The sequence below is a fragment of the Ursus maritimus genome, unplaced genomic scaffold, assembly GCF_017311325.1.
Source record: "Ursus maritimus isolate PB19 unplaced genomic scaffold, ASM1731132v1 scaffold_12, whole genome shotgun sequence".
NCBI classification, from domain to species: Eukaryota; Metazoa; Chordata; class Mammalia; order Carnivora; family Ursidae; genus Ursus; species Ursus maritimus.
Genome location: NW_024423564.1, coordinates 28,086,634 through 28,101,015, shown reverse-complemented (window position 1 = coordinate 28,101,015; position 14,382 = coordinate 28,086,634). Strand labels below are relative to the sequence as shown.

At 36.7% G+C, this 14,382-nt stretch overlaps 1 protein-coding gene and 1 pseudogene across 3 annotated transcripts in view; both read right to left on the bottom strand.

Annotated features, from left to right (window-relative positions):
* The window catches only part of GLMN (glomulin, FKBP associated protein), a 33,725-nt gene that overhangs the window by 7,068 nt on the left and 12,275 nt on the right, over positions 1 to 14,382 (bottom strand). For 2 of the 3 annotated variants that reach the window (XM_008697709.2, XM_008697711.2), the window contains 9 exons: positions 8,188 to 8,375; positions 6,345 to 6,398; positions 5,118 to 5,148; positions 4,924 to 5,013; positions 3,604 to 3,645; positions 3,086 to 3,159; positions 1,780 to 1,864; positions 1,163 to 1,272; positions 377 to 440 (listed from right to left, as the gene is read on the bottom strand). In XM_008697709.2, the coding sequence (XP_008695931.1) occupies positions 377 to 440; positions 1,163 to 1,272; positions 1,780 to 1,864; positions 3,086 to 3,159; positions 3,604 to 3,645; positions 4,924 to 5,013; positions 5,118 to 5,148; positions 6,345 to 6,398; positions 8,188 to 8,375 (738 nt within the window). The remainder of the gene's footprint in view (positions 1 to 376; positions 441 to 1,162; positions 1,273 to 1,779; positions 1,865 to 3,085; positions 3,160 to 3,603; positions 3,646 to 4,923; positions 5,014 to 5,117; positions 5,149 to 6,344; positions 6,399 to 8,187; positions 8,376 to 14,382) is intronic. The other variant, XM_008697710.2, reaches the window with a different exon arrangement.
* On the bottom strand, positions 9,012 to 12,079 carry LOC121101990 (annotated as a pseudogene).

Below are 14,382 nucleotides of genomic sequence, written 5' to 3'. Positions count from 1 at the left end.
TAGTGCTGAAAATGCTTCCATTAGTCATATCTGGTGGGGGGGGGGTATCAAATTATCAGATGATTTTTAGACAGCTTAGACTTAAACCATGACCTACAGGTGGAGGTAACTGAACAAGACACCCAAACATATGCACACTCCAAAAATTTAGTTAACTCAGGACCTGCAATGTGTCTAGCTGACAGAGCTAAGCAATGCTTGCAGCAAGATGGCAGAGGTTCAGTAGGAAAAGGAAAGGGAAGCTGGGTGTGGGGTGGTAAGGCCTCCTGGGAATTAACTTCAGGTTTTAGAATAACTGCTGGTACTTCTCTTAGCCTTTGTAACTGGGTAAGATATTAAATGTTGGCTTGTGTATTTAAAAAAAAAAATCACTTACTTGATTGTCTTTTTCATTATCTTTGATAACCAAATATCTCAATAAATTTAATGAAGCCATTATCCTGTTAATTAAAAATATATAATTTGTTACTTACAGTATGGTTTTATATAATCAGCAATTTCAATGAATAAATAAGTTAAAACCTAGGGTATATTTTTACAATTATGTTTGCCATTAGAAGTTATTCCCCTTAACACATCTTTTGGAGTAGTAATTATCACTCTTGTTCTCCAAGTTCACAAAATACAATTGTGAAAATTACTATTCTTTTCCCCTGAGAGAGTCTTGTTATCTCTAATACTTGAGAGTAACATCACTTACTGCCTGGACTTTAAGATTCCTTTTATAAAAGCTTACAACCACTTGTCATCATCCATGCTAGTAGACTGAAAGTAAAATTACATGAGATAGAAATTTATATATATATATATATGTGTGTGTGTGTGTGTGTGTATATATAAAATGTCCTAGAAAACAAAACAATAAAACTCAAACCACATGTCTTTTATATAAGTTATATATATGAAATTCTTAGTTTTTAGTCACTAGTGCTATAGTTACAAATCCCTATGAGTTGTATATTGGAATGCAGGGCAAATCGTAGGTATAAAATCATTCTGTTGGTCATACTTTTGGAAAGAGGAAATCTTTATGTAATTTTATCAATTAGCCATAGATCATAACGTAACAGGAAAATACATCTTCTTTGTTTAGGTTCACTAAGCAGGGGTTTCACATTTTTTTGTGAATTTACTACATGAACCTTAGTAATGGTCACCTTACCTATCTGAGTTTTGGAGTAAATCTGTTTCAGCACCCTCTGGGAGAAAGAGTACCAAATCTAGAAGTGAAATCAGCTGTGGGCCTGTAAACCATTTGTTGTTATGTGTTCCCTGAAAAGCAAAATAAAAATTGGGTAAGATTTTAAGTAACAGTTGATTAATTTATGTGTTTTTCTAATACCTTCATACCATAAAAATAAACACTACACATTTAAAATATATTTTTTAAACTTTCATTTCCATTCTTTCACACTTTTTCTAGACACTGGGAATAAGCTACCAGTTTGAAAACATCGATACATTCATTCTTTCTCTCTCTTTTCAATGTAGAATTACTGACTATTCATAAACAGAGTAGACTTAAGTTTCCATTAATATTTCATAAGTATAGAGCAAAACAAAGTCATATTCTCAGCTCAAAGAATTAATACTATTAAATATATAGTTAACAAAATTTCAAAATTCGGGTTTTTGAAAAACAGAAATGGTGAAAAAATATGCCCTAATACAGATACAGAAAAAGCCCACAGGACAAAGTCCACATTGATGTATTGCACAAATGAATGAATATATCCTACAAAATAAAAAAGATAATCAACGTCTTAGCTATGCTCTTACCTTTAATGACAAATCAATTTGATTTTTGATATTCTGAATAATGAAAGCCTCCACACCTGAATGATTACTTGTATTCAATAAGCACCTTAAAAGCAAAATTACAAAACATTTGAATTTGTCCTCGACTGCATGTTATACTTAAATGATGATGAAAATCTTAACAAATTCAAACAGGCCATGTGTTATTTCCAGAAATACAACAATCAGTGAAGACAGTTAGCAAGGTGATCAATTACCAAGTTACTTGGGATACTGCTCTAACTGGCAAATTCTATTTTAACTGGATCTTTCCAACAAGAAATTTCTATTAAACCAAATGTGAATCTTTTTTGCATATAGTTGCAATGATTTGACATGGCAAAAATGGGCACTAGTATAATAGCCTAAAAACTCCCAAAATTACTCCCTGTGAAAGTAGACTAGTCTTTAGACTAACTTAATTACAAAGAAAGAAAACTCAGTATGACTAGCTTAAGAAGAAAGGGGGGGATTTCTTGGTAGGGATAATAGGTGGATAAGAACAGGAAAGCTGGTATAAGAACTAAGCATCAAATGGAAATTTCATAAACTTGATCTAAGTCTTATCAATAGAAGTGAAGATGGGATCAAGGGTGCTAGTATTGGCCAATCCTCAAAAAAGACTCCTTGGCAGTTTGACATTGCCCAAATCTATTTTTAACTCATTTTTATTTACTGCGAGGTATGTCAACAAACTAGGTCTGCAGGCCAAATTCAGCCTGGTGCCTGTTCTGTTTTATTGGAACACATCCACCCCCCATTACAAAGACAAAGTTGAGTCGTTGCAACAGAGACTGTGATGCATAAAGCATGTATTTGCTGTTTGGCCCTTCACACAAAAGTTTGCTGCTCTTTAACTGGGAAAGTTGCTAGAATCTTTTCCCCCTTAAACAGCACTATTAATAATCTCTACTATTAACTTATAGTGAATAGCCTATCAAAGTTATAACTCCAGAACAATTAATTTCAACAGTGAATAATGGAGATTATTGACATGTAAAGGTCTATCTAGCAGGACCCTTATCAATCTCTTATTTAATCTCTCTCTAGTCTTTTAATTTTAGAATATTTCAATTAGTTGAACTGAAATACTATTATTCATATAATATGTATCCATAATATTTGACTAACCCTCCTCTACCTATTAAGAGAATTTATTATAATAAGGCTTCCAAGTAGAGTCGACTTAAATGTAAAACATACTTAAATACTAGAACCTGGAATAATTAAATGGCATTAATTTGGTTTTTAATCAACTACATACTTGAAAACCATTCTTGATACATACCTAAATAACGTATATTTGCCTTGTGAATCCAACTTGTTAATATACAGTTGAAGCATAGCTAAACTCTTTTTCCTCTAAAATAAAACAAATAATATTGTTACATAAAGTGAAGATTATAGTTGACTCTCGAACACCATGAGTTTGAAATGTGCAGGTCCACTTAGCGGATTTTTTCGATAAATACAATACAGTACTGTAAATGTTTTTTCCTTATGATTTTTTTCTTATAATTTTCTTAACATTTTCTTTTCTCCAGCTTACTTTATTATATACATATAGTATATAATACATATACAAACGATATGTTAACCAACTGTTTTGTTAGCAGTAAGGTTTCTCGTCAATAGGAGGCTATTAGTAGTTAAGTCTTTGGGGAGTCAAAAGTTATACATGGCTTTTCAACTGTGCTAGAGGTTAGCACCCCTAATCCCTGTGTTGTGCAAGAGTCAATTATAAATTATTCATTAAAATTTCTCACAAGTAATTCATTATTATTTAGTCCCAAAACATTTACATACCAATGTCTCAATGGGGCAAAGTGTCATTACTTTGACTAAGCCCTGGAAATTAAAAAATAAAATTCAGATGTTAATAGATTACACTGACAATAGACAATGATATTATGAATGGTGGATACTAAAATTTCAGAGATGTGAAGGTAGGAGATTTAAAAATTAAGTAAATTTTTCCCTGAGCTTCTTTATTTTTATTTTTAATTTTTTTTTAAAGATTTTATTTATTTATTTGACAGAGATAGAGACAGCCAGCGAGAGAGGGAACACAAGCAGGGGGAGTGGGAGAGGAAGAAGCAGGCTTTCAGCAGAGGAGCCTGATGTGGGGCTCGATCCCAGAACGCCGGGATCATGCCCTGAGCCAAAGGCAGACGCTCAACGACTGAGCCACCCAGGCACCCCTATTTTTATTTTTTAAAACATTTTATTTATTAGAGAGAGAGGACATGAGCGGGGGGGAGGAGGGGAGCAGACTCCCCACTGAGCAGGGAGCCAGATGCAGGGCTCCATCCCAGGAGCCTGAGATCATGACCTGAGCTAAAGGCAGACGCTTAACCGACTAAGCCACCCAGCTGCCTCTCCCCGAGCCTTTGATTCCACTGTAACATCTAAGGAAGCTAAATTCAATCCATTTTGTAATTAAAACTGAGTGGGGTCTTACAAAGCGTAAATTTAGAAGTCAGTTGTAATTTACAATTCTGTCTAGGGTGGCAAAAAATGAAATCGGACATGCAAAAACATAATCCACTCATTAAAAACAATCAGTGTTAATTTAGTAACAATCACCATGTTTTTCTTTAAATAGTGGAAAAACATGTTTCTACATCAACATCTTAAGACCTACTTGGCTATGATAACTAACAAATAGTACAAAGTAAAATAAATCACAGGAGGAAAAAACAAAATGTCATTCTAGTAATGAGTCCAGGCATGCCTTGATGGAGTCCTTAGGACTTGAGTTATGAGTAAAGGAGCTTCATTTCCAAGGTCCCTACAGAAACAAAGTGTCAAGAGAATTATGTTTTTCCACTGGGTGTTATGCTATCAACTATGATGGCCATTAGCCACATATAGCTATTTAAGTTTAAATTAATTTAAATTAAATTAAAAATTCAGTTCCTTAATCAACTTTAGTCACATTTCTAGTGCTCAGTGTGGCTAGTGGCTTTCATACTGTATCAGAGCTAGAACGCTTCCTTCATCACAGCAAGTTTTACTGAACACATGGCACTAGAGTTTTCAAAGGATATGGAGAAGAGTCTGAAAAGACCTTAAGTTCAGAATAGAAAGGGGCTATGTCAAAATTAGAATACACATTTTACTTACCTGAGGTACAGTAAGAAAGCTCTTGATTTCTAAGTACTGGTGAAGTAGACTGTTGTCTTCTATTCTCAATAAACCATTCTCCAACAGATCCTACAGATTAAAATATATGCAGAGATACATATATAGCAAAATCAACAGCTGTATTTGTTGACAGTAGCTGTGTGTAAATTACAATGGGTGCAAACAAATCTTACCACTCCTTTGGAGAAAACAGACTCTTCTGTTCTGGAAGAGAATATTAAAATTTATCAACATGGTTTTCTAAACTGCTTTAGAATGATTCTTCATTTTAGGAAAAATAAAGGAAAATTGAAATTTAAAGACTTTAATATACTATGTATTCTAGTTGATTAATCTGTAAAATCTTTTCAATTCTTTTTATACAAGAAGTAAATGCTTTCCATTTGTGATAATATTTTTTTAAAGGTGCATAATCTTTGTTAACTAAATATTTAAGCTCTGTGGCAAAAAATATTATCTAATGCCTAAGTTCTTATTCTAACCATGCAAGGAGTTAAAAGTGTTTTTGTTTAATGACTAAATAGTTTGGAAATCTTAAGAATATAGAATTTAAGATTCAAATCAATATATATTCTCATTGTATGAATATAACAGTGACTAAAAAGAATGTAAAACCATTAAGACATACATAATACAGTAAATTTACAGAGTTAATAACTACTTGTGCCAGGAGACCCTTGGAAATTCCTGCCTTGTAGGCCGAGGCTTTGGACATTTGCCATGTTACAAATCTTCCATCACCTGGGAAGAGATGGGATTGATAAACTGTCACTAATGTTCCTATGGAATACTACTGAAAGGTCCTGATTGATCGCAAGAGATAATTTAAACATGTTACAAGAAAACACAAAGCGTATAGAATTTTGCAAAATTCTTAAATATCTGGAAGAATCATACATATTTGTTACTTTGTAATTTTTTTAAAGAGAAAGACTTGCATTCTTAGTGCCTCATATAAGAAAAGTTATTGGATATAATCACTGTCAATAATCTAATACTGTAAGTTATAAAAAGGTGGGGTCAAGACACCTCCTTCCTTTCAATGTACTTCAGATTGTGTCAACGAAACAAAAACATGGATGAACTTCTTTTACTGACCACCTCTTAGATTGAGGAGGCTGCAGTGGGACAGAGGTGTTTTAACTTACCAACTTTTGAAATAAGAGAAGAAATCTCAGACGCAGATGACTGGAAATTCCCTTAGAAGACAGTATTTTAGTTTTTTAAAAGAGATTTTTTGTTGTAAAACCTCTTTTACTCATTTTGTCTCATATTTACATCACTGTTTTATAAAATAACCAATTAATTAGGGTCTGGCAAAGAGAAGGTAGTCTCCCCCACTCTTAAGAACTCCTTTAAAACTACTATTTAATTCTGAGATGCCATCTAAATGATCTTACCTTTGCAAAAAGACTTCAATATGCCCCATATTAAATTGCAAAAGGTACGATGGGCTAAAATAGACAACATATATATGTATATATCACATACACGTACATTTTTAGAAATTTTACATACATAAATACTGTTAAGGGTTGAAAGTGCCCACCTCAAAAAAGAAATGTTGGAATCCTAACATCCAGAAAGAACCTCAGCATATGACCTTATTTGGAGTTAGGGCCACCTTTTTTTTTTTTTTTTTAATTGGGATGGGCAGGGGCAGAAAAAGAACCTCCTCACTCTGGAGATAAAGTGAAGTCATTAGTGTGAGCCCTAATCTAGTACAACTGGTGTCCTTCTAATAAAGGGAAAGGTGGACAGAGACATACACAGAGAGAACGCCATATGAACCTGAAGGCAGAATGAAGTGACAGATGTACAAGCCAAGGAACACCAAGGATTTCCAGCAAACCACCAGCAAACGGGACAGGCATGAAACAGATTCTCTGAAGGAACCAATCATGCCCACACCCTGACCTTGGACTTCTATCCTCCAAACTACGCAACAACAAATTTCTGTTATTTTAAAACTATCCAGTTTGTGGTGTTTCATTATGGCAGCCTTAGCAAACCAACATACATACCTAAGTCATTTTGGTGGTACAATGACAGAACTGTTTGAAAGGCAGCTATGCTCACCACTGTACCATCACCTACTCAGACAGAACTGTTTGAATCTACCTATCCCACTAGTTAAGTTGTATGATGTTGACTGGTATCCTAACTTGTCTAAGCCTGTTATTTTCATCCGTAAAATGAGAATGCTCTATTTCACAGTATTGTAAAGATTAGATAATGCATACAAAGCTGTCTGCATATTGTTTAATACATGGTGAACAGGAAAGTGCTAACCATTATTGCAATATTTACATAGAAATATATCCCCAGGTATATATAAATGCACACAAAGAAATACACCTGTGGCCTGCAAGACAAGCATGTAATCCTTATCATCATGGATATTAAAGTCCAAAAGGTATTACATTATAAAGTTATGTATTTATTTAAAAAATAATTTTGATAAACTTTATGGGAAAAGGAGGACAAGGTCAAGATAATTACAACAGAAGATTCAACCTAAATTGGGTGATGAATGAAGACTTTCCTCATAAAGTGACATTTAAGATTAGAGATGGTCTAAGCATATACAAAGGCCCTATAGCAGAAAGGTTCATGACACATTTGAATAAGAAATCAAAAAAAGGTCTGTGTTACTGGAGCATAGTAAATAAGAGAAAAGGTAGTAGAAGGAGAATCAGGACAATCAAGCAGTGACCAGATTATGCATAAGCTAGTCTCATGTGAAGATTTTTAGACTTTAGAGCAATAAGTAGCCACTGAAGGGTTTTCATTAGGGACTATTCTTAGTGTTTTGAAAGAGTTGGATTAAAAGGGATTGAGGCTGGATATATAAATACTCAGGATTACATGAGTAATACAGTTAAAAGATTATGGCAATTTAGACCATCCCATGGGTAACTGACCAGTTCCCTCCTGTAAGGACCAGGGTGATCCCAACAGCTTCAAAACCAAGCCCTTGATTGGGTTTGGCTTCACACTTTCTGATTCTTGTCCCCATCACTATGTCTGTTTCAACCCTCCCACTCTCCCCAACACCTTTTCACTATTTGAGTACCACTGGCTTTAATAGATGATAGGCAGTATTATTAATAAAAACAGCGTTTTTTTATACTTCATTTAAAATGTATTAGTACATTAATAAACATATACTGGAAATTAGATTAATGAGTTTCATACTCCTTTTAGAAAAATTACATGAATAAACCAAACATTAACTCCTACCTTAAGACCATTGGAAGCTGATCAATACTGATGCCCTGTACAAATACCAGATAGGCCAGAGAAGCCATAGAGTCTGCTAACTGTTTGTCTTCTTCTTCTTCAAATTCAAGATAGTCCCAAGTCCTCTTTTTCCTTCCATGATTAAAAATCATTTTGGGGAAAGGATGTCCAATTGCTGATAAAAAGCCCTGTGAAATAGATAAACAAGTAAGCTATACAGGCAGGCTATAGTATGTTCTTCCCATCTTTTCCCAGCCATGTTCACATCCTCTATAATCCCCTCCCCTTGAGTGTTGGTGGAATTTGTTGAACTTGCTTCTAACTAACAGAGTATGGCAAGATGTCACCCCATGATGAGATTATGTTATGACAAAAAAGTGAAAGGATTTTTGCAGATGTATTTAAGGTTCCAAATAAGTTCATTTGGGCTTGTTCAGAATGTTGAGTATCTTTGGTGGGCCTGACTTAAGCAGGTAGAAGTCTTTTAAAAAGGGGCCAGGCCGTCCTTGAGAGTCAGAAACAACTCTGTAGGCATTAAAGAACCAAGCTGCCATGTTATGAGAGGGCCTACAGAGAGGGCTGTGTGGCAAGGAACTACAGACAGCCTCTAGGACCTGAAACTGGTCCCTGACCAAACAACCAACAAGAAAATGAAGCTACAGACCTCAATCTATGGCTTCAAGGAGATAAATCTGCCAACAACCTGAGGGAAGATGAAAAAGTTTTAGAGATGGATGGTGGTGATAGTTGTGTGAATGTGAATGTATTTAATGCCACTAAACTGTACCCCTGAAAATGGTTAAAATAGTAAATTTTGTGTTATGTCTATTTTATCACAATTTTTTTTAAAGTGCTTCAGAGGTATTTGAGAGCAATCTAAAAATGTGAGAGATACAAATATCATGAAATGATAGTAAACTACTCAGATAAAGACTACTCTAGGAACAGTGTTGCACTGAGCACTGTCTGCTGAGATACGAAGTGGGCAGGAGGAACACTCTCAGTGGCACCAGAGGCTTCAGAAAACAGTGCTGCTATCTCAGGTCATAAGGGTTCTTGTGTCATAAGAGAAAGAGAACCATGACTGGACTGGATTATAGTTTTATCTTTTTTTTTTTTTTTTTAAAGGAGGGGAAAAGAGACACTCAGGAAACATAAAGCCACGCCCATGCCTCTTATGTTATTTTTTTTTTAAACTTTATTTATTTGACAGAGATAGAGACAGCCAGCGAGACAGGGAACACAAGCAAGGGGAGTGGGAGAGGAAGAAGCAGGCTTCCAGGGAGGAGCCTGATGTGGGGCTCGATCCCAGAACGCTGGGATCACGCCCTGAGCCGAAGGCAGACGCTTAACAACTGAGCCACCCAGGTGCCCCAGTTATTTCTAACTATAGTATACTAGAAAGCATCTGATCTTCAGAATCCAATGGAATTGATTTGAATTTTGGCTTTACCACTTATTAGCTGTGAGATACTGGACAAGTCACCTAACTTCTCTAAAGCCAGTCTCCTTATCTAGAAAATGATATTATAATGTCTATGTCAAATATTTATTGAGAAGGTCTACAAAAAGAGTATAAGATAAGGTTACAACGAACTACTATATAGAAGTCAAAAGGGAATGATAAAAACAGCTAAATCAGAATGAACACTGACCTTCCACATATTCACTCATTTATTTAATACTTGAGTGTCAGGCACTGGGCCTGACATTGTGGGGAATTATAAAGTCAAATAAGACTTTTCTAGCCTTCAGGAAGTAAAATCTGCTGATCCCAGATGGCTCCATTAGTCATTTCAGAATACAAAAAAGAACCATGGGAAATCATCCTCAGTCACAAGAGACTGCTATTCAGCTACCAGATGCTAAATATATACTTGCTGTACTGATTTTCAGAGCCACGCATTCCTGTTATAGCTATAAGACAAAAAGTTTACTGTACTTGGATTCCAAATGTCCTCTTAATCATGAAGCTCCATTTCTTCATTCAGCCAATACTAGATATATTTTTTTCCCAGAGTAAGGTTAGCCTTTTAAAAAATCATTATACACAACCAGATTCTTCAGTGCTGCTTTAGGATATCTGGAGTCCACCTGTGTCCAAATTAGGGCTTTCACTATCTACCCACCCACTGTCCAGCAGTCTTGCTCATTCCCAGGATATACCTGCCACTCTATAATTTCTCATGGCAGCCTTGGCCCTTTTAGGCATGTTTCTGTGGTGAAACCCCTGGGACATTCAAGCAGTCCTATATCAAAATAATTTCTGCCAAAGGAGGGATAGCTGAAGCTATCAGTCTCAAGCACGCCACACTAACCTGAACTTCTCCAGCACAGAACAGAAGGCACCTCCTCACTTCATCTCCTACCCTGATTTCACCTCTACTTTTTTTTTTTTTAATTTTTAAAATTTTAATACAGTTCAAATCATTGTGCCAGGTTCATGTCAGCTCCTTCACTGCCAAGACTGAGGGCAGAGACTGCTGTACTTCTCTGCCTTCTTTGTGATGACCAAGGTATACTACATATCTGCTGCATCGAACTCTTAACTTCACATTATCCTTCTTTTTCTGGATCTTGACGGATTTGCCATCCTCTCACCACGCCATGAGCAGAAAGTCCTTGATTTCTTCAATTCTCTGAAAACGGCTATACGGGGCAGGGATGCGTGTGGCTGGCACAGCAAGTGGCAAAAAAAGAGCTCACCTCTACTTCTTGACTGCTTTGTGCTTCCTCACTTCCGTCTCTACTTATAATACTCCTTCCGCTGAGGTCTTAAAACCTCTTCCCTATACCCTCAACCTCTTCATAGGATACTTGCTCTCTTACTGCTGTAATTAAACCTGACTTGATTTCTGGTGCAAGCTGCTCATCCTTGCACACCTCTTACACAGCACAGCCAGGGAGGAAGCAGTGGGGAAGGGTGGTACGGGCAGAGGCTGGGTATTATCTTGGTTCTTCCTGCACTCTCAAGCAAAAGCACATTTTCCTGAGGCAGATGCCATATTGCCCTTTATCTGTCTTCATCTCTGCCATATGCTGACTGCCTGGTCATTTCCCCACATTTCCTGAAGACTTTGTACGTGCTCACAATCGTTTTCTCTATCCAACTCCTGTTACCCTATGGGGAAAAATTCAGTGTTCACGTAGATAACTCCTCTAATAGGCTAGCCTCATGGCTCTTGATTTCTGAATTCCAGTGACCTTAATTTCTCGTTCATTTCAGCACGTAATCCCAGCATTTGCAGCTATTCCACATTAGATACCTAAACTCCAACATCTCATTCTGTGACCATAACTTCTTATCCTGTCTCTCTCACCAACCTGCTTTTCTACCTCTGACTTCTCTAGTTCTGGGATCCCTTCATCTAACCTACCTATATGTCCCCTCCTAACTCCCCTTCTTTCCCTATCCAACCAACACATCATTGGTCACTTGAACTACTTATACCCTATATTTCCTTTAGCTCCATCTACCCAAAAAAATGACAGCTCTGGAAAAATAGCTAAAATCCGCCTTCTCCACTTCTACACCCAGGCAGTTAAGTACTGCTGGCGAAAAATCATACACAATACAAACTGTTATCACTACAGGTGTGGTCTCCAACCACAGCTGAGTGCTCAGACTACTGACTAATGCTTTCATGGTCTTCTACCATCTCTCGTTCCTTTCCCTTCAGTGTTCCAAATCCTTACCAATTCCTTGAAGCCCCCATTTCTAATTCTTAGATTCTTAAGAGATCTCCTTCACCTAGAAATCTGAGGCCAGTGGGTTTGATTCCCTTCAATTTTAATACTCCATTCCTGCTCACATTTCCCTGCATGCATACCCATTCTTACCTCCTCTAGGTGTCCTTGATCCTGTGCTCAGCTGTATGCTCTCGAGCCTCATTACTTCATTATCCCATAACACTTCTCTCTTCCTTTCTAATGGTTCCCATCTCTTCAGTCTATAAAGAAATATTCATGCTCAAGACTCCCATCTCCCCCACTACCTTCCTACCCCAGGCCCATGTCTTCCCACTCCTCTTCTTATTCATCCTCTTTTGAAGAACACCTTATACTAGTTGGCATCTTTTTCTCATTATTCATGCACTCCCTTAACCCCTCCACTGTTTTATGGCTCCAGCACTCCACTTAAGCTGTTCTTGCTAAGATTATCAATGCCATCTTGCTAAATCCAATGGATACTTTTCAACTGTTACTTCACAGGCTACATGTAACACGACCCATCAGTTTTTTCTCCCTGAAACTCTACTACCCCAGTTTCTGTGGTATTTGTACCACCTCTGTGACCCTTCTTTCTTGGTTTCTTTGGTGGGCTTAAGTGTTGGTACTCTGTAGGGTTCAGTCCTAAGCCCCTTTCTTTTCTCACACTTATCTACCTCTTTAGATGATCTCATCAGAATTTGATCGTCATTCAGACTTTGCCCCTTAAAAGCCTGCTCTCTGGGAATTAAATATATATTAAGAAATTACTGTTAATCTTGTTAAATGTCGTAATAGATTGTGGTTATTTTTTTAGAAGTCCTTACTAATTAGAGAAGCATACTGAAGACTTAAGGATGAAATGATAGGCCTAGGACTTGCTATAAAATACTACAGTAAAAAAAAAAGGAGATTAGATAAAACAAAATTGGCAAAATGTCAAAAATTGTTAAAGCTGGGTAATGGGTACATGAGGTTATATTGTTCTTTCCACTTTTCTGAATGTTTTCAAATCATCTTAATAAAAAATATTTTGAAAGCACAAAACACCCTGTTCCTTGCCCTGTATTCTCTCTCACAATTATTGGCACCTTCATCTGCCCAGCTACCCAAGCATTAAACTTCATCCATGAATCAACTTTTTAACTAGTTTTCTAAATCCAATTAATGACCAAATTTTGCTGATTTTACCTACTATAAAATTTTTTATTTTGCTCTCTCCTCTTCATCTCTACCACCATTTCCATAATCAGGATCCTATTATTTCTCACTTAACTCCCAAAACACACCTAAGGATCTCCCTATTTCTAATCTTACCTCAGTTAAATTTAACCTCCACTGAATCCAAAACAATTACATCACTCCCAGGCTTAAAATCCTGCAACAGTTACCAACTTTCATAGCTATCTTTTCAAAATAGGGTATGTTTATCAAATATGGTAATGTTTATACTGTATCTAGGGGATTATACTGCACTCTAACACTGGCAACAATGAAGAGGCCCTAGTCTCTTATGTGCTCCTGGGAAAATCCCTCCTTTCTCTCCCTCTACATCAGTCATAGCCTTTTCCCTACTATCTTAACCATCAGCATTAACCCCATTAACTATGTAACCCTATTTATATTAGTTACCAAATCATTTCTTATCCTCAGAATCTAGTTCCCCTAAATTTCTGGCATCTCCTCTTCTAAACCCTTCTCCTACCTCTTCTCAGATCTCAGGTACCCTTCATAGTATGGCCTGTGGAACTCACGGTTATTAGCAAAATCCATTCTTCATGAAAGGTCTCTTACCTCTTTTGCTCTAAAAAAAATCTGACTCTTCTGAAAACAACTATTTTTTCTGCAGACCTCTCAAAGGGTTGCTATTTTTTCACCCATATCCACTATACCAAGCCTGGAAGTAAAATATGTGTTCTCCTTGCTGCTTCTAGACCATTCTCCTCCATCCTCTCTGAACCCCTCAGCTTTGAAACTCATTTCATATGACTATCCAACATCTACCCCAAGTTCACTCCATAAATTGGGTTTTGGACATTATTCTTATAATTCTGTGTGACTTAAATATACAACCAAAGATCGTCTAATACCATGGAATCTCAGGTACTTCACTGTCTAGTCCAATGATTTCAGCCTCCACCCGCTCCTTAGAACACTCACTCCGTGGTCATACCCCAGACACTGTTATTAGTAACTGAACTTTTCCACAGTATTATTTCAAGCATCCTGTTCTTTAACCTCCAGTCTTTTCAGCTCATTCCTTTTAGTAACCTAGCTCCGACAACTTGTCAGTCACACCGGGAACGACAATCCAATGAGCCCATCATCTTTTTCACTGTCTCTCACATTTACTATGTCCTAACTTCCTTCCTTACTCAGCTTAATTCTATTGTCCATCACTGTTACTTCCTTGCATACAGGTCTTTCCCCCTCCCTTGCTTTGTAGAACAGCTCTCAAAACTCTGACCTAATTAAATCCAACTTTCT